Raw genomic sequence first — 19770 nt, 5'->3', positions numbered from 1 at the left:
GCACAGCTCAGGAGACGGGACCGAGGAGGACGGAAGCTAGGCAAGGAACCTCGATGAGAGCTTACGTTTGACAGTTATTCCGGATGCTTCTGCTAGCTAAGATTCTCAAAACCTCCAGGATTTAATGTTTAGAATAACTCATCCAAAATACTGTAATTATGCTAATTAAAGTCATCAATAACCTAAAGGAGAGAAAATCAACTCAACAAAAGCTCCATGAATCCACTTTATATTAGAGTTGTCAGATCTAACAAGGGAGCTAAATGCGAACACGGTGTATGGCTGCGGCGACACAAACCTCCCAGAACACAACATACACCTCACATGCAGACACACATGCGCACGTGTGTGCTCACATACAGTTCTCTCACCTGCACAGAAGACAGTGGAAACAGCCTTCATGCTGTTCTGGGTAATGTCGACTGGCAGCTCAATGGGCCCAAGGAGCTCTCTCACGGTCTCACTCATCTGTCCATAACCTGAGCTTAGCGGCCATGACAGACAGGGTCCTGCAAGCCTTTCCCTCCTCCCTTGTAAATCTCTCTCACACCAGCACCACTCTCTCCAGGGAAGTGGTCAAACTCCCTGATGTGGCAGGCCCCCTCTAAGGGAACATTCTGCTGTAAAGCTGTATTTCTATAAAATTCACCTTGGAATACTAACTCCCAGAAGGTGCCAGGGTGTCACTGTATTTGGATATGGGCTTTAAAAGAGGTAATTAAAGGTAAACAAGGGTGATGCAAGAAGGCCCCATCCAGAGGCAGGTTGGGCGAGGCAAAAGAGCCAAAGACCATGTGAGAAGGTGGTTATGTGTCCGCCAAGGAGCGGGAGCCTTAGAGGAACCCGCGACCCTGGTTCTGAAGTTCAGAACTACACAGATGTAAGTTTCTGTTGTCATCTTGTCTATAGTGGGTTTTGGCCCCCATGGAGGGCAGGGGCTACAGCAGCCACTGAGGCAATGCATGGAAGCTTGGCCTCCTACCCTCCACCACAGTGACCAAAGCAAACCCTGCAACCAGCAGGTCTGAAAGGGAGGGTTCACCACCCAGTGAGGACCAGCACACCCCGGCAGGACAGGGGAGCTCTGGCTGTCTGAACAGAGCGTGAGGTGATGTCAAAGACCTGACTTCCCTCCAGCCACAAGACCAACTGGGGAAGTGGTCCCAGCGCCACCTCAGAGGCAGTACAATACTTTCTCTGAGAGGCTTTAAGATGAAGCATTGAAGTCGCTGAGTGAAAACAGGTGCAGCATGGGAAGTACCCTGAAATGGAGGGGACTGGTCTAGGAGACTTTTCTGGAATCTGAGCGAAAACAAATCCCCATGTCTACAGTACTTCTGAAGAAAGGACCTCTCCTTGAGGCGATCTGTCAGTCGGGTCTTCCAGGAAAACCTCATTACACAGAGCACGAGGCGTTGTGGTGAGGATTCACATTCCACAGTCTAAGAACACGCTGAAGTCTAGGGAGGGATATGGAGGGAGAGGCAAGGATGGGGAGGGGTGGGAAAGGGCAGAAGAAGAAAAAGAGAAGGGCGGAGGCTAAGGCTCCTCTGGGGTGTTTGCTAGGATAGTTAACAGCTTGTTCTCCTACCAAAGACCCAGAAGCTGGATGCAGCGACTGCCTGCTGTGGTTGGATCCTGTTGAGCCACTCCTAATTAGAATGGAAGCAGAAAGCTTGTAGTAATGACTTTTTATCCTACAAACAGATTTCACACACACTGAAACGGTGAGGAACCAAGTCCGTTAAGCAGCTGAGTGAAGTAGCCTTGTGTGGACGGCGGAAAAGAAAACCCCAGCCAAGACTTAACCCTTAGACTGAAATGACCCTAATGCCTATGTATTAGAAGCTATGCAAGTGGCCTGTACGCCCCGTCGTGGACTTGCACTGATGACCACAGCCCTTCAACACTACTATGGGCTACAGGGCAGCTCAGAGCAGCTGGCAAAGTCCGAAGAGAAGGCCTGCTTCCCTGTGAGGCAGTACTTGGTGCAGGTGACCACATGACTGGCAGGTAACTCATGAAAAGAAAATCAAATCAGAGTTGGAATTGAAACAGCTGGCATCTGTAACGTAGCACTTCTGGGAGATACTCCATGACTATCCGCCGTGCCCCCAAAAGACATGCCCGGCACTCCTCAACTGGGGAGTTCACAGGTCCCTGCCCATCCATCAAAGCACATGAAGGGAAGACAATGCAGTTTCAATGAATGCTGGTGGGATCTAAGTCCCACACTGGACATACTGGGTAGCGCATGCCTCTCCTTGACTCTTCAGACTGATTCATGCTTACAGTGAGGATCCCGTCTTGGTGTCTGTCCCTCTGTCTTCCCTTTGGGAAACTAAATGTTCTGCCTCCTTAATTGATAGAATGCCTGAATACCTTTGGCTATAACACCAGAATGGGTATTAACAAGGGAAAACAACTGAACAGTAGGTGCCCTGAAGAGAAGCCAGTTCTCTCAGTGGCTTTTCCTGGATTGCTCTATCTGAAGGGGTCTCACTGCTCCCTAGCACCCACCCTGCGACCTCCCCTCTTGCACACCCAATCACTCTCTGAAGCTCTGCCTTTTGTCCCACCTGATTGCTTGCCATCTCTGTCCCTCAAAGTGAGCATGAGGTAGACAGACAGAGCAGGTGCTTGTCTGTGACAGTGGCCCAAGGTTAGGGACCCTTAGTCAATAAGACTATAGTCAATGAGCAACCTGACCCATGATGCCAGGCGAGGGCTAAAACTAGGTCCCAGTGACAGGAAGCAGGGTCTGGAAAGCCAGATCATAAACCTCTGTCTTTGCCTTGGTGGACTCTACCTCAGTTTCCTCCCCCATCACCATGGTGCCCTCTCTGTAGAAGGCTCTGTCCACAGCCCTTTCTATTCTGACCCTGCATCATCTCAAACTCTCCCACAATGCCCCTCGTGGCCCGTGTCTATCTCGTCTCCCACCTCACCTCACTATTCTGTCCAATCACTCTCTTGAAGGAGCTAAGCACTGTGCTCTCCTGTCCTGCCTCTCTGTCTGCTAAATGACCATCTGCATGCATCACAGCCTTTTGCTCTTCCCGATCATGCGGGAAGCTCTGTAACATGAACTAAGTCTACCTTGTGTGTCTGAGTACCAAGCGTGGCATCTAACGGTATGTGGGGGACAAATAATGAGCGCTGCCTCAGCGATAGCTGGTCACTACAGGGACGTGACAAGAGTATCTAGCCATTCACCCGGGTAGGAATCCTGCCTGTCTTATTTTCTTGCTGCATCCCCAGGCTCTGGAAGGGTAGACACCCAATAAATATTTGTTGAATGAATAAATTCCTGGCTTGCCTGATATAACTCCGCCCCTTCGTTCCCACTTGAGGAAACACATCACAATGTGGGGGTGGGGTGGGGTGAAAACATGGCAGCATTAAAGTAACATCGCCGAGTCATTTGCAAGATCCACCCTTGACTACTTGTCATGAATCACAAGGCACATGCCTCTGGGCTCATCATCACACTCGAGGCGGCTGAGAGTGTGGCTCAGAATGGCCAAGTGGGACAAAACTAAGCCACATGAAGCATGGTCTGCGTTTGTCAACTTGTTTTCTAAAAGATGAAGATGACAACTAACAACTTTCTAAGTCAATCACTTCAGCTTCATTTTCCTTTCACAAAACAAACTTAGGAGAACCCTTTAATTAAATCATGGACATTAACAACTCTTTTTCCTGGATATTTTTCTCCCATGCCAATGAGGCCCATGTGTTGCTGTTTAATGTTCCTTTAAAAGCCAACCTATGCTCCCACTCAGGGAGGGCACTGCCCCGTACCCGTGTCACCAGGGCGATGGGATCAGTCTCCCTATGGTGGGCTGAATGCCGTGTCGTATTTTGTTTCACTTTTGTCTGTGTTTTACCTTTTGGATAAATACGTACGGAAATGTCACTGGACCCTGAATCAATCTGGTCTTATTCTGTTTACAAAAAGCATCTTGAAATGATTGTTGCATGAGGAAATATGCCCCAAATGAAAAGTCCTAATAAAGTTTTCAGTCTTGGCACATAAAAGGAACAGATCTAAGGAAGCCAGATTGGCAAGCCCACAGTCAGACAGACAGCCACACACACCAAACAAGGCTAAAGTTAGTAAAGGAAAACATAGCAACCCCAAGCCAGTAACATCATGACCCATAATAGCCTCGGAATGAGGCGCCCATCCACAAACAGACTGGCCACAGCACGCCCGTCACCCCACATGCTGAGCGGCAGCAAAGATTCTGTTTGTTTATTTCTAAACATTCAAATATCTTTTAGTCTACAAAATACAATGTTTGACATCTTTGGGGTCAAATAAGAGTTGAAAAAGTAAGAGGTATACAGTAGGAGAGAGGCCATCAAGGCAAGTCCAAAGAGCACAACACGGAAAGACATGGATTAAAGCCTTTTTAAAAACCATAATGTCTGAGTCCATAGCACAGTCAAGCACTCGAGCCCTCTGCCTCATCTGACAGAGCAACTGCCAATCCAGGAGAAGAGCAGATACCTGCATTTCTAGCCAGAGTGGAGGAGAAGCCTTGACTGTGTAAGGGGGCTCTTAAACCTTTGTGCCAAGCATCCTTTAGTGAGCTGGTGACTCCCACTGAGTCCTGCTCATGGGGGGCAGAAAGGTTGTCAATGCATAAAATAAAATACAATGGGTCGCCAATGAAATTAGTGACTTTGTTAACAAAATAGCTTTACACTGGAAAATCACCAGCACTTCTAACAATCTGTTTAAGTGGAAAGCAGGGCCTTGCACACTCTGGGTAGTGGCTTTACCACAACCTACATCCTCAGTTCACACCTATAGTATATATGTATCTGAGCAGGGTCTCATTCAGCACAAGCTGACCTCAGGCTTATGACGTCATTATGTAGCTAAGGATGACCACAGACTCCCCAGGATTTCCTGTGTGCACCACTATGTTCTGCTTACACCTCTATTTCTGTATTAAGACATTAAATAACAAATAGGCAACAACAGGTCTCTGTGTTGCCTATTCTGAGCGAAACACTAGATTTCGGGTGGAGGACTATAAAAACAGGGTTTTTTTTCCTCCAATCCAACTCTGTGGATTCCCTGAACTCTACAGCCCCCAGATGAAGAGCCCGTGAGTGAAAGTGCTGCGAACCTGTTCTGTGTCACATCAAATCAGAGCTGAGGCCTTGCAGAATGCATTACCCATTCAACGCTGAGGTGAGGGAAACCAAGGGAGTATGCAAGGTAGTTTTTTTCCCCCAAAAAACACGATGGGCCATTAGTTGGCAAAGAGCAGCAGGTTTCAAAATGAATTCAGAAGGGGGCTCTGAGGCCAGGTAGCACAGCTGGAGTCAGCCTCCAGCAGAAAACCATGAAACTGACCCAACACAGGAAGAACACATAAGTCAAGGAGCTCTGGTTTCTTTGTGAAGGGCTAAATAATATACCTCTTAGACCCTCACCCCTCCTAAGCTCCACTACCATATTAAGCCTCTTTCTGCTATTTGTCGCAGTCTGCTTAACTTCAAAACATGATTTCTTCCCTAAAAATGTAATTACACTTATTTACTTTGGGGACTAGAAGTGGCATATGTGTGTGCCCTGGTTCAGGGGTGATAAGAGGTCAGAGGACAATTTCCCAGTGGGACTTATCTACTGTGTGGACCCTGAGTCAAACTCAGTTTGCCAGGCTTGGCAACAAGCTCATATACCTACCCAGTGCCATCTTTGCCTTTCTGGAATACAGATCAGCAAATTTTACTAAATTTGCACGACCTTGTACACAAAACACCAATCAGTCAAAACCATGTACTATTACAATTTTTAAAAACTTGTTTTGTGCATAACTACTTGATAGAAGGCAGTCATAAAACTGGTCTTGTGTGTATCATGTATGGGTATGTGCACGAAGCTAAAAAAGCACACACGTGCCTGGGGTTGGGGGGGGGGGCGCAGAGGCCAGCATAAGGTGCTTTCCTCTGTCACTCTTCACTTTAGTTTTTGAGACAGATTGCTCACCGAATTTGGAGCTGGCCATTTGGACTAGACTGGCCAGCCTGGGAGGCCCTGGGATCCACATGTCTCTGCCTCCCCAGCACTGCGGTTATAGATGCGATCGCATACCTTTACACAGCTCCTCATGCAGCACTTATTCACTGAGCTACCTCCCCCACCCCAGCCCGGCGCTGATTGCTTTTCTACTATTATGACGATGGATGGATGTGTGCCCATGGGAGTTCTAGCACTATCACTTTAAGACTCATGAAAATCAACAAATATCAAGCTATTTAGAATTGGTTAACCGTGTGTATTCCACATTTGAGCGAATGAACAGAACAACAGAACAGACCCCAGAGAGGCTCCTTGGAGACTATTTTGATATTGCTGAAGAAAGAGAGGAAGGAACTAAATAAAAAAAAAAAACACAGAGCCAATGGGTCAGGAAAAAACAAAACAAAACAAAACAAAACGAGACTTTAATCAGGGCTCCACTACCTTGAACGGCTTTTAAATCCCAAACCACTTCCCCAACTTTAAAGTGATAGCCAAATTAATACTTCTCAGCCAATCGTTTCTCCATCTTCAATTAAGCAGTGGACACAACAAGGACTTGGGACCATAACATGGTAACTGGTTAGAATTACCAAATAATTTAAATTCCACTAACAGGACAGAAAGTGACGACCCCACTACAATCCCGCATGGCATTCTCTCCGACTGGGCAACCTATGACAAGAATCACTCGTACTGAGTGGGCCTGAATCAACTTTACAGTTTGCTTTCCAAACTTCCTAAGTGACATTTTACCATGTGATTCAGAACACAGCAAAAAGGACCATCACCCAGCAGTTAAAATAAAGTCACTGTACTCTCCAAAGAAACACAATAAATACTTTAACAGCATCAGAGGTGGTGAGCATCTTTAGCCTCAAGAATAATTCCATCAAGAAAATTTCCTAGACAGTCTCTGCTCACCAATATTTATGTCCCAAAGGACCAGGCATGCACAGTAATGGAACTTTTTTTTTTTTCATTGAAATGCACTTGTTATTTTAAAGGGGACGACATGCTCTCAAGTCCAGTGGCCAGAACTGTGTAAGACTTAGTGAAAATCTAACTAGTTCACTACTTCCCAGGTACTCTTTAGTGTGCTCAATGTTGCAAGAGTCAGAAACCTGAAAGAAAGAGGGGGAGGGGCAGCAGCCACAATTCAGGCGTACACAAACCATCTGCTACTCCCATTTTTCTTCCTTAAAGGCCTTCCTTAAGCTGGCAAGAAACAACATCTCCCCCCACCCCCCACCGCGGCAGGGCTCCACTGTTAACCAACTTCAGTTGAAGAAGTGACAACACCAGACATCATTCGCTACTTACCTACTCGGGTTTCTACTTATGACTTGTTCTACATTAAAATGGAAGTGTTCTGTCCGGTACTGGATGATACCCAATGATCAAACAGTGTTGGCATGTGGTATATAGTAAAGGACGGAGCAGGTGCTACAGGCAACGTGGTTACAGAGACACTAAATTACAACTGCCCAGGGTGTAAATTCTTTCCCTGGCTTTGGAGTGTCCTAAACTTTTAGCTATGAACACAAACCTCTCCCGGTTTATTCCACACTGCTCCGAAACATCTCAACAGATTGCCTCAAAAGGAAATAATGAAATGGCTCTGGCGAAAGTTAATCTTCTGTGTCAAATTCACAGTGTTAAGCATACTCTGAAGCCAGCCATATAAACAAAACCAAACTCCACAAAATTAGGCTGAGCTGAAGTTACATAAGACAGACTAAACTGTGCTTCCCCCACCCCCTATCCCCTCCTCTTCCCAGCGAACTCTGACATCTGTCTCTTAAGTGCATGCAATTCCCATGCAGGTGCGGAAGGCGCTCAACTGCTGAGCTTCCAAATAAGCAATGATATTTCCAGTACTACTCCCCACAGAAATGCTTGCAACAAACTGAAGAAGGCTAGGAAACTTTAGATGAGCTTACATCTTTAAACAAAAAAAAATTAAGTCGGCACTTACTTCAAGGTAGTAATCAAAACACGTTTCTCAAAGTTCCCAGAGTCTCTGCTTAGGGGTGAGGAGAGGGGCTTCCTCGCGTGCCTCTAAGCCCACCCATCAACACCCGCGTGGGTCTGAATACAGATCTTTCAACAGAGGACAAAAGTGCGGGTTCCCTGGAGCGGCACATCCAAAGGGAAAACAATCCTTCCCCTGCAGCACTAAACCCAAGTTGCTCCAGCTCTGAGAGTTTCCTGCACTTTCCACCTCCCCCACCCACACCCTTTTCAGTGCCCACTTTACCCTGCTTTAATCCTGCGAAGCCTCCCTCCTGGTTTATTAAGGGTAAACAATAGAAAATGTCACATGGAGACTCAGGAAGTAGATGAAGTCTCTAATTGCTGCCGTTTTAACGATTGTAGATAATTACTATCTTCAAAATGTGATTTTCACCAGCGGAGTGGGAGCCGAGGCGGGCAGGGTGGCGAGTTCCCCGCCGCTGGCAGGGCATCGGCAAGGCCGGGGCCCCGAGGGGTGCAGGGGCCCGAGGGGTGCAGGAGCCCCGGGGGTAAGGAGATCAAGGGGTGCGGAGACTCGAGAATGGAAACCCGGGAGATCCGGGAACCGTTGTTGAGAGGACCCGGGAAAACCAGGACCGGGTCCAGGCCCTCGGCCGAGCTCACTCCTGGAGCAAAGAAGCGGAGGCCAACCGGCGGCCCAGGTCACAGACTGGAACAATGCGTAACCCCCGCGGACTGGGCTCTGGGCTCGGAGACAGGGCTCCGCGTTCGCGGTCGTCGGGAACGAGAAGTCCCCAACAGCCACTGGCTCCGGGCTTCACGGAGCGACCCCGCGTGGTGCAGGAGCGCCCTCCGGGCCGCGGCAACGAGCACCCCGAGGACCCCGGCCCTCAGAAGCGCATCCCTCTCCCTCCTCGACGCCCCGCCGCCCGCGTCCCCAACTCACCCCAGGACCACCAGCTCCCCGTATTTCACCGGCTCCTTGTTGGGGGCGCTGGGTTCCTCCTGGCCGGGGGAAAACATGGAGCCGCGCTCGGCCGCCGCCGCAGCCGCCTCCGCCGCGATCCCCGCCGAGTCCGCGCCGCCGCTACACTCCCATCCCGAGAACGGGGTGAGCGCGCCGGGGAACGGCACGGCGGCGAACGGGGCGCGGGGCGGCCAGTCCCGCGGCTGCTCCGTCGTGGCTGTGCGCGTCGCCCGCCGGCTTCCCCGGAGCTCCCCGCTCGTCGGCCGCCGCGAGCGGGACCCGGCACGGACTGCGAGCGGCGACGGGAGCCCCGCGGGAGGAGGAGCGCGCGCCGCCGGGGGGCTGAGCGGGCCGGGCAGGTGGGACGGCCGCGTCGCCGCCCGCGCCTCCGCGCTCCCGCGGCCCCCGCCCGCCCGCCAACCCCCGCGGCCCGCGAGCGCCCCGTGTTATGTAAACATAGAGTAAAGGGGAAGGCAAGCCCTTAAAGGGGCAGCTCTGTTTTTCTCCTCTCTTCCTCCGGAAAGTTGGAGCGCGGGGGTCTTGGTCCTCAGCCCGGGGCTCCCGGCCCCGCCTGCGTGAAAGCCAGGCCTATTGCCACCCCACCTCACCTCCGAGCTCACCGTGCTGAACACACTGATCTGGGGGTGTCTGCTTTCAAAGTCAGGTCCTTGAGGGGGGGCTTGAAAAGAGAAAGAATCTGCCCATTGGTTGTGGGGGGGGACCATAATTGAAGGGCTCCCCACCATTTCATGGTGTGTATCCAGAGAAAGGAGAAAGAACGTGTGGGGGGGGGGAGAGAAAAGAGAGAGAGAGATGGAAGGAGGAGAGGGAAAGGGGAAAGATAAAAGTTAAAAGTTACTTTTAATCCCTTATTCACATCTCAATCCCTTCTTTCAACCTCCTGGGGAATTTAAAAGGGAATTAATTACCTAGGTGGATTTTTCTTTTAAATGAAAACAAATGTTCCTTTATTTCCATGGCTTAATCAAGGCACCGTTTGTATTTTATGCTTTTTTTATGGTGCTGTGTCTTTAAAATATTGTAGGCTGTGATAGTTTTACTGACTGCTGTTTTTCATCATAGAGGAATTTATTATTCTAGCATTTATTAAGCCCTTGCAACATGCTAGAGACGCTACATATTATTGCCTGTCACTGCCTTTCCAGACTGTTAAATATTTAAAGAAATAAATACTGCAAAAGCTACCCAATGTATAAACAGCGAGTGCACACACACACACACACACACACACACACACACACACGCACGCACGCACGTTTAGGCTATGACTCTAAGTAAGGAGCTAAAAAAGAAATAATTGCATGGGTAACCTTCCATTCTGCTGCTCAGCGCCGTGCACGTATCGCTCTCTGACAGGCTATTACTGTAGTGACATGATGCTTTCTGTAATTTTACTTCAGTTAGTAACTGCTTTTCTTCTTTTAATTGAGGCTTTGGAGATAAATTACTCCTGAATAACAAAAGCCACACTATTGATGAGCCAAAAATAAACTTTATTAGACAATTACCTTATTTCCGCTAATTACAGAAATTCTATTCTTAGACCAAAGACAACTAGCTATCCTGCTTATTGTACATATCCTCTGTACTTTTCTCTGTTACGAAAATGTAAAGGGTTAACCAGCAGCCCTTCTTTAGAGAGTTGAATTCTTTCTCTTCACAAGGTGTTGGGAGATTTCTGTCTGAGGAGTGTAGTTTTCCTTACTCCCTGGTCCCACTTACTATATCCACTATGCGACTGTCAACAACCCTTTGAATCCCACCACAGTTACCCATCTCCCTAATTATAGTACCTCGCTTGGGCATGCGCACTTCCCCCAGTCTGCTCTATTGCTGCTACCGATCTCTAGGCTACAATTACCCTCTTCTCCCCTGGCATGCTGTGCGTTTGTGCTTGCAGTATACTGTTCTGGCTCCACTTCTTCCTTATTGCGCTCTGCATCTGCTGTTAGGGCGATGGAAACAAATATTTATTAACCTCCTTCTAAGTTCCAAACACTAGACTGGGTGCTTCCCATAAGCTGTCCCAAGCTTTGGCAGAGACACCCCTCCTCCATTGCGGTCAGCTGGTCCAGACACCTCTGCCCTCCAAGGGGGGTGGGGGGGCATCTTTCTCTTCTCTCCCAGCATGCCTTGGGCATGTTGATGGTGCTAGATCGAGTTTGTCTTTATGAAAGTTACTTACAGTTCTGCTTTCTCTGAGTTTTTGTATCTGTGGAGGCTTTGATCTTAGGCAGCTCAGGACTTGTAAGTGTATGGTTTCTGTCCATCACTGCAAGCCTTGCAACCTGGCAGGCTGGGAGATCAGTCTGTTGAGGGCCAACAGGAATGCATGCATGGGATGACATTCTAGGGAATCTGTATGAACAAATGGACCAAATAGGACTGGTGGCACATCGGTGGTCCCGTGGCCTTGAAAGAGACACTCATCTCTACCTAATTATTGCCACCTGAGAGTGGTAATATAGCTCATGCTTACGTATGAAATCAACTTTAAAGTCCCCAATCCTGACTGTGCATCAGCTTCAAATATTGAAAGATCAGAGATGCATTTGAGCTTTTTTTGGACTTGCGAGCATAATATCGTCTTATTGTTTGGCGGCTGCCCTTTACATGCAGTGTGGACCCACTGAAACTATGTCCACTTTCTAAGTGGTTCCCAAAGCCCCCAAATCTGCTTTTGCTGATTTTAAGGGATGGCCATATGCATGAAAATAAATGAATACATATCAAATGAGATCAAACAGTAGAGCTGTGAGTTTGTGGTGAGCTTGACTTTCTCAGAGTCTACGGTCAGCTTTCATCTCTCTCTTCCTATCCCTTACCTGTTCTGTCATCTGCTTACAGCTTCAACCAGGAAGAATGTAACCACCTCCATCCCTGCTAACACCAGGAATCTGACTGGAACAGGAATGTATCCCTTTCTGAATAATTGTTTTATTAGCTCCAGGCTGGTGGGACAATCTGGCTGTGCCATCTGCCAATCCACTCAGAACCAGGGTGGGGTTGGCTGTCCTTGCTACCCCTCACCAGCTCCTTCTCTTCCCTCCCTGCTGTCTCTGTCATGTATGTCCCCAAACCACTCCACAAGCCATGTTTTCTGAAATAGCCCAATATGTACAGGTTTCTCTCCCTGACAGATCTGCCTCTTTTGCTTTCAAAGTAAAAGCTTCAGCCGAATGGTCTATGTTTGCTTTGACATACTTTAAATAAAACCAACCGTATTTCTAAAATGAAGAGTCTAACTTTCGATCACACCATATTTATGTTTACAACGGCTAAGGGACAAGTATGCACTTTGAAAAATGCATGTTTGGACAAGCTGGTTTTGTGTGTGTGAGACATCAGGCATTTGACTTTTACACTGTACCCTCAGCTGTAGGCATCATGTGTGTTCTTTGCCAAGCATACAGAAAACGTGAGAAAAAAGACATTTTGAGGGCCATTTTAAAAAATCACCCATAAACTTGACTAGGAATAGCCCTATTTATCATGATGTATGTTTCCTCCTTAAAACTAATTTTTACATCTTTATTTATTGATGGGGAGGGGGCGTACATCCTGAACATGTTTCCTGTCATTTGGTAGCAAGGCTGTATCCCAACTGCAGTCCTCCTTTGCGTTCTGATTGGTCCCCTTTCCTCCTTCTGGTTTGCTTCCGTTTGTTTGGTTTTGTATTTGACATTCTCTTCCCTAAAGAATTTATTATTCTACTTTTTCCTCATTTAATATTGTATTCTGAGTGGTTCTTTTACTACATGCTCATGATAATTTGGGAGGTGGGGTTGATCATTCTATAAATCATTCCTCCTTAATAGGATATATTTCAAATTATTTGCTCTTAGAAAGGTATTTGTATCTGTTACTATTTCACTGAAATGGATTTCTACAAATAACTACTAGATCAAAGGATGTAAACATTTGAAAGACCTTTTGATGTATACTTCCAATGTGTTTTTTTGAAATGATCAGGGTCTGCCAATTTATGCTGAAGCCCAGAGTAAAAGAGAGCCTGCCTCAGGGAGTACTGGGCAGCATCGTTAAATCCTCACTAACTTGATGGCTCATCTTTTTTATTTGTATTTCTGTGAATACCATTCTGAAGAGTGTCCACTTTTACTTTTATTGTGTAGCAAAAAAACCACACATGGTGAGACCTACCTCCACGCACCGCTAAGCACACATGGCCTTACTGTGCTGTTGATTACAAGCTGTGTTCTACCACAGGTTTCCAGAATCTTTTCATCATGCATGACTGACTGGGCTTTTACACCCATTGGGCAGCAGCTTTCTTCTCTTCCCTTCTTCCATAGTCACTGCTCCACTTCCGGCTCTGATGAGCTGATTGCTTTAGATATATCCTGTAAGTGAATCACACCATAGTTTCCCTCCTGTGACTTGTTTCCTATACGTGTCATAATGATCCTGAGACTCGTCCATATTGTGGAATGTGATAAGATTTCCTCGTCTGGAGCTGAATATTCTATTTTCTTTGCCCATTCCTCGTTGATGGACACTGAAGATGGACAGTTGATGCAGTCAACGGGGAAGTTCAAATGTCTCACAAAGATCTTGAGTTTAACTCTTTTAATAAGTAGACGTGGGTTTCTTGGCTCAGACGTCAGTTTTGGAATGGTTTACCTGTTTTGAGAAGCCACACCATTTTATCTTCCTACTAATATCATGAATAGGTCCCCATGTCTCCCCGTTCCCACCAACACTTACCTCTTGCCTTGTTTTCTTTTCTTTTGTGAAGTGGTCCTAACAGGTATGAGATGATGTGAGTCCTGATTTCAATTGAAACTCACTGATCCTAGGCACTTATTTTTGCTGTATCTGTTGATGTCTGGAGATATGTGGCCTTTGAGTAAATGTTGACTTAAATCTTATGCCCATTTTCAGTTGGGTTATTTGACTAGGTTTGATGGGCCATGTTATTTGTCTTGCTTTTGAAGGAGAGGCACTCTTTATCCATTTTAGATATTTACCTCTGGCCAGATACTCTATTTGCAAACACTTTCTCACAGAAGCTTGGCGAATGGTTGATTGGCTGAGTGTTTCGGTCTGATGCACTCTACCTGCCATAGTGGCTTCCCTGTCTGTCCTTTTGTCATAACCAGCCAAGAAACAAGGTGAAGCTCTGTAAATCCTTCCCATGTCCTCTCATATTCTCAGTGTGAGGTCTTGGAAATTTTTGTTCGATTTTTTTGCTGTTGTTGTTGTTTTGTTTTTTGTTTGTTTGTTTGTTTTTTGAAACAGGGTCTTATTTTGTAGCCCTGGCTGGCCTTGAACTCACAGAGGTCCTCTGCCTCCTAAATACTGGGATTAAAGGTGTGTGCCACTGAGTCCCCTGCACAGAGTGTTTTGAGTGTGAGAAATAAAACCCGGAGCTGTGCACATGCCAGACTAGTATACCATCCCTGAGATACTAGTTAGCCCTTCTAAGGTTGAAGGTCTTATGCTTAAATATCTTGTATCCATTTGGTTGGTTCTGTAATGCTGTAAGGTGAAGACCCAATTTCATTTCTTTGTCTGTGGACTTATAACTGATCCAATGCCATTTCTTGAAGAAACAATCCTTGGCTTTTGCCTGTCTTGGCACATTTGTCAAACATTAGTTGACCATATGCATTATGTATTCTTATGTTTTTCAGTTGCTATAATAAAAGATCTAAGACTGGATAATTTGAAGGAGAGAAGGGGAAGATGAAGGGAAGAAGGGAAGAGGAAATAAAGGAGAGAGGGGAGAAAGACAGAGAGAGAGAGAGAGAAACGGGGAGGGAGAGAGACGGAGACAGAGGGATTGAGAGATTTTGCTCACTGTTCCAAAGATTCAATACAAAAGCAAGTTCTGCTTGGCTATAATGAGTTTCCTGGTAGATGGTGTCATGGCACAATGACAGGAGCATAAGAGGCAGAGATCATACAACGAGGCAGAACAACGAGGAAGACAGATAATAGGGAAAAGCCAGTTTTAATTTTTTTCTAACAACACCGTCTTATGAGAACTAATGCACTCTGCAGTGTCTATTCCTTAGCCAACGTTCCATGACTGTAACCAAAATATCAGAGATTAATAAATTCAGAGGAAGAACTGTTTATGTTGGCTCACAGGTGTAGAGGTCTTAATGCATGATTGCTTGTCTTTGTTGCTTTGGGGGCCTGTACTGAGGCGGAGTATCATGACAGGGACACATGGTCAGACAGAGGAATGCTTGTTATGGTGGCTGGGAAATGACAGTGGTGGAGGCTATGACCTCCAACCCCCTTTCAAGGGCATGCATGCCCCCAGGGAACTGCTTCATCAGACTCTAACTCCTAAACCTTCTACTCCCTCTCATTCATACCCAGACCAAAAGCCAAACTTTTAGCACAAGAAGCTTTAGAGACACTTAAAATCTGAACTATAACAGCTAGCATTAGTCTGCTATGAGGGCAATATTTCCTGTGACCAAATTACCTCCCTCTAGGGTCCACCACCAAAGGTTCCACACTGCAGACCACACTTCCTGCATATGAACACCTCAGGAAGCACATGTGAGCTGTATGCATCCATAGCTCATGGTTTCATTCATTGGTGTGTGTGTGTGTGTGTGTGTGTGTGTGTGCATGCACGCATGGGTGTGTGTGTGAGTGTGCATGGGAGTGTGTGTGCATGGGGTGTGTGAGTGTGCATGGGTGTGTGTGTGAGTGTGCATGAGGGTTTGTGCATTCGGGTGTGTGAGTGTGCATTGGTATGTGTGTGGGGTGTGTGTGTGTGTGTGTGTGTGCGTGCGTGACTGCATGTTTATAGTGCCCTCAGTAGACAGCGCCGAATCCCCTGAAGCTGGAGAAACAGGCACTTGTGAGCTGCCCAACACGGGTGCTAAAAAACCTGAACTTAGGGCCCCTGGAAGAGCAGCAAATCCACTTAAGTGTCGAGCCATTAAGAGGCATAGCCCATCCTTATGACTGTAAGCCGTCTTACTCGGTATGCCAGGCTGGCCTCAAGCTTGCAATGTTCTTGGCACCCACATGCTTGAATTACAGCCCCCACCCCCATTCATGCCTGATCTGTGTATTTTTATACCTATACCACACTTGGCTCTGTGAAGCGTTGACTAGATTTTGAGGCCAGGAATGGTAAGACATCCATCTTCATTGTTTCTCCAGATCCTTTTGGCAAGTCATCATCGTTTGTGGCTCAATACAAAATTAGCTCATTATTTTCTATTTCTGCAAAAAAGTGCCATTGATTATTTTGGTTGGCATTGCATGGACTGTGCAGCTTCTGGCTCAGACAAGCGGGCTAAGTTGGTAAGAACTCCAATGCATGGGCATTTAATTTTCAGTTTTCTCTAGAGAGTTAATAGCCTTAAGTGGTTTTCTTGTTTGTTTGTTTGTTTGTTTTTGTTTTATAATAAGTACGCTTTTTAAAAAGTTTCGTTTCTGGAGACTGTTGTGGTTAATATTATTTGAGGGCTTCTACTCTACCTTTGATCATTTAGTTCCCAAATAAAAGACACAAAGCCTTTATATTTATAATAAGCCTTAAAGCACTAGAACTGGGCAGATACCAACCTATTGTGCTATTTAGTCCATTTGTCTGTCAATAACCCTGAGCTCTCACTTGCCGTGTTCTACCTGGGATGCTCCTATTCCAACGCCAGGCCTCATGACCGTGCACTCAGGATCCACCTACCCCATAGTGTCTTCTTCTTTCTTCCCCTCTTCCCCTCTGGTCTTTGCCTCAGACCCCAAGTTCTGCTTACCTCTCGTCTGCCCAGCCACAGGCTGTAGGCATCTTTATTCAACCAATAGATTTATATTAAGGGACAAGATTTGTGCAACAGAAGCTGGTATACATGAGAATTTACTCATCCTGGAGTATCTACACTTTGGGAAACAGAATTTAGCATTACAAATATATAGCAACAGACCAAGCTTCAACAGGGGCCAGTGACATTAATCAACAGGGTACGGGAAAATAGATGCTGGAAACAGAACTTGGATCCTCTGGAGCTTGCCACTTAGACCTGAATTAAATATTGCAGGATCTACTTGGTAGAAGAAAAGAACTGATACCCAAATCTAAGGAGAGAGAGGGGAGAGAGAGAGAGAGAGAGAGAGAGAGAGAGAGGGAGAGAGATGAAAAAATCCTTTTGTGGAGCTGGAGAGATGACTCAGTGGATAAGAGCACTGACTGTTCTTCCAGAGGTCCTGAGTTCAATTTCCAGCAACCACATGGTGGCTCATAACCATCTGTAATGGGATCCAGTGCCCTCCTCTGGTGTGTCTGAAAGCAGCTACAGAACACTCATATACATAGGAAATCTTTTTTTAAAAAATCCTTTTGCAAGCTTGCAGTCCCACCAACAATGGAGGAATGTTCCTCTTTCTCCACATCCTCGCCAGCATCTGCTGACACCTGAATTTTTGATCTTAGCCATTCTGACTGGTGTGAGGTGGAATCTCAAGGTTGTTTTGATTTGCATTTCCCTGATGATTAAGGATGTTGAACATTTTTTTGAGGTATTTCTCAGCCATTCGATATTCCTNAGTTGAGAATTCTTTGTTTAGTTCTGTGCCCCATTTTTTAANGGGGTTATTTGGTTTTCTGNAGTCCNTCTTCTTGAGTTCTTTATATATAATGGATATTAGTCCCCTATCTGATTTAGGATTGGTAAAGATCCTTTCCCAATCTGTTGGTGGCCTTTTTGTCTTATTGACAGTGTCTTTTACCTTACAGAAGCTTTGTAATTTTATGAGGTCCCATTTGTCAATTCTCGATCTTACAGCACAAGCCTGTACAGTTCTATTCAGGAATTTTTCCCCTGTGCCCATATCTTTGAGGCTTTCCCCCACTTTCTCCTCTATAAGTTTCAATGTCTCTGGTTTTACGTGGAGTTCCTTGATCCACTTAGACTTGACCTTAGTACAAGGAGATAGGAATGGATCAATTCTCATTCTTCTGTATGATAACAGCCAGTTGTGCCAGCACCATTTGTTGAAAATGCTGTCTTTTTCCCACTGAAAGGTTTTAGCTCCCTTGTCAAAGATCAAGTGACCACAGGTGTGTGGGTTCATTTCTGGGTCTTCAATTCTATTCCATTGGTCTACCTGTCTGTCGCTATACCAGTACCATGCAGAAATTTTATCACAATTGCTCTGTAGTACAGTTTTAGGTCAGGCATAGTGGTTCCCCCAGAGATTCTTTTATCATTGAGAAGAATTTTTGCTATCCTAGGTTTTTTGTTATTCCAGATGAATTTGCAAATTGCCCTTTCTAACTTGTTGAAGAATTGAGTTGGAATTTTGATAGGGTTTGCATTGGATCTGTAGATTGCTTTCAGCAAGATAGCCATTTTCACAATGTTCTGCTTGTGGACGTTGTACATCGTGGTGCGCACTAGGCTCCGCACCACGATGTACAACGTCCACAAGCAGCCCCCAATAGAGGAGCTAAAGAAAGTACCCAAGGAGCTGAAGGGGGCTACAACCCTGTAGGTGGAACAACAATATGAACTAACCAGTACCCCCAGAGCTCCAGTCTCTAGCTGCATATGTAGCAGAGGATGGCCTATTCGGCCATCATTGGGAAGAGAGGCCCCTTGGTCTTGCAAACTTTATATGCCCCAGTACAGGGGAAGGCCAGGGCCAAGAAGGGAGAGTGGGTGGGTAGGGAGTGGGGGGGGGGGGNGGGNATAGGGGACTTTGGGGATAGCATTTAAAATGTAAATGAAGGAAATACCTAATAAAAATTGGAAAAAAATTTTTTGCATGACTTTTTGTTTGTCTTTCGAAGTTTTGTTGTTGCTGGTTTGAGAGGTTTAATTCAGTTGTGTTTTTTGTTTTGTTTTGTTTTGTTTCTTGTTTGTTTTGACAGGGTTTCGCTGTGCAGCCCTGGCTGTCTTGGAACTCATTCTGTAGACCAGGCTGGCCTTGAACTAACAGAGATCCTCCTGCCTCTGACTGCAGAGTGCTGAGATCAAAGGCATCCACCACCATGCCTGGTTTGCATTGCTTATTCTTAATATTTTGACATGCAAGGGAGTTTTGCGTCCTGTGACTTTATTGACTTCATTTATTGTGTTTTTGTGGGGTCTTTCAGATTTGTCATAGAATATAGATGATTTTACTACCTCCATTCTAATTTTAATACTTTTTATTTGTCTTTCTTGCCTTAGTTTACTTAAGACCTCCAGTACTGTGCTGAATGAAAGCAGCAAGTGTGGGCATGTGTGCTTTGCTCCCTGTAACATTAATTTTTTTTCCAAACCTTATTTTTAATGATGGTTCTTACCGATTTAACCTCCCTTGTGTGTCCATTACCCACCAGAGGTAGTAGAAAAGAAAGGATATGGGGTGGGGGAAACGGACTGTTTAGAAAGATTTCTTTCAAGTAACTCCTGTCTGTGCTGTCTGGAGATCAACAGTTCAGTTCACAGGTTAGCAGTGGAAGATCAATCTACTTGCAAACACCTCACAGATACACCAGCCGTTCAGTTTGGGAGAGTGAGGATATCAACAGCAGTGACAGGACCTAGAAGAGACAGCCAGGCTTCAGCCTAAGCTCTAGTTGGCTGGAGGGACCAGCAGGAACAAGTCTTCAGTTGTACTTCTCTCAGGGAAGCGAAGATCAGCAAAGATGCGGGATCCACAAGTGTTGTACAGCTAGCTGCACCAGCAAGCCAAGCTTTGTCTCTGACACTCCGTGAAGCCCTGTTTATGCCCTCTAAACATCCTGTGTCCTCCGCGTGCTTTGCCACAGGACGTGCATCCA

General features: G+C 46.2%; 1 protein-coding gene across 1 annotated transcript in view; it reads right to left on the bottom strand.

The window, feature by feature from the left end:
* The window catches only part of Peli2 (pellino E3 ubiquitin protein ligase family member 2), a 132594-nt gene extending 123298 nt beyond the window's left edge, over positions 1-9296 (bottom strand). Inside the window, exon 1 of the mRNA XM_021203341.2 lies at positions 8967-9296. Coding sequence (XP_021059000.1) covers positions 8967-9043 — 77 coding nt within the window. The 5' untranslated portion in view covers positions 9044-9296. The remainder of the gene's footprint in view (positions 1-8966) is intronic.
* Between the last annotated feature and the right edge of the window lie 10474 nt (positions 9297-19770).

This window comes from Mus pahari, chromosome 8 (assembly GCF_900095145.1).
Source record: "Mus pahari chromosome 8, PAHARI_EIJ_v1.1, whole genome shotgun sequence".
Taxonomy (NCBI): Eukaryota; Metazoa; Chordata; class Mammalia; order Rodentia; family Muridae; genus Mus; species Mus pahari.
The sequence above is the reverse complement of the archived record's forward strand: the minus strand, read 5'-3'. Positions and strand labels throughout refer to the sequence as shown.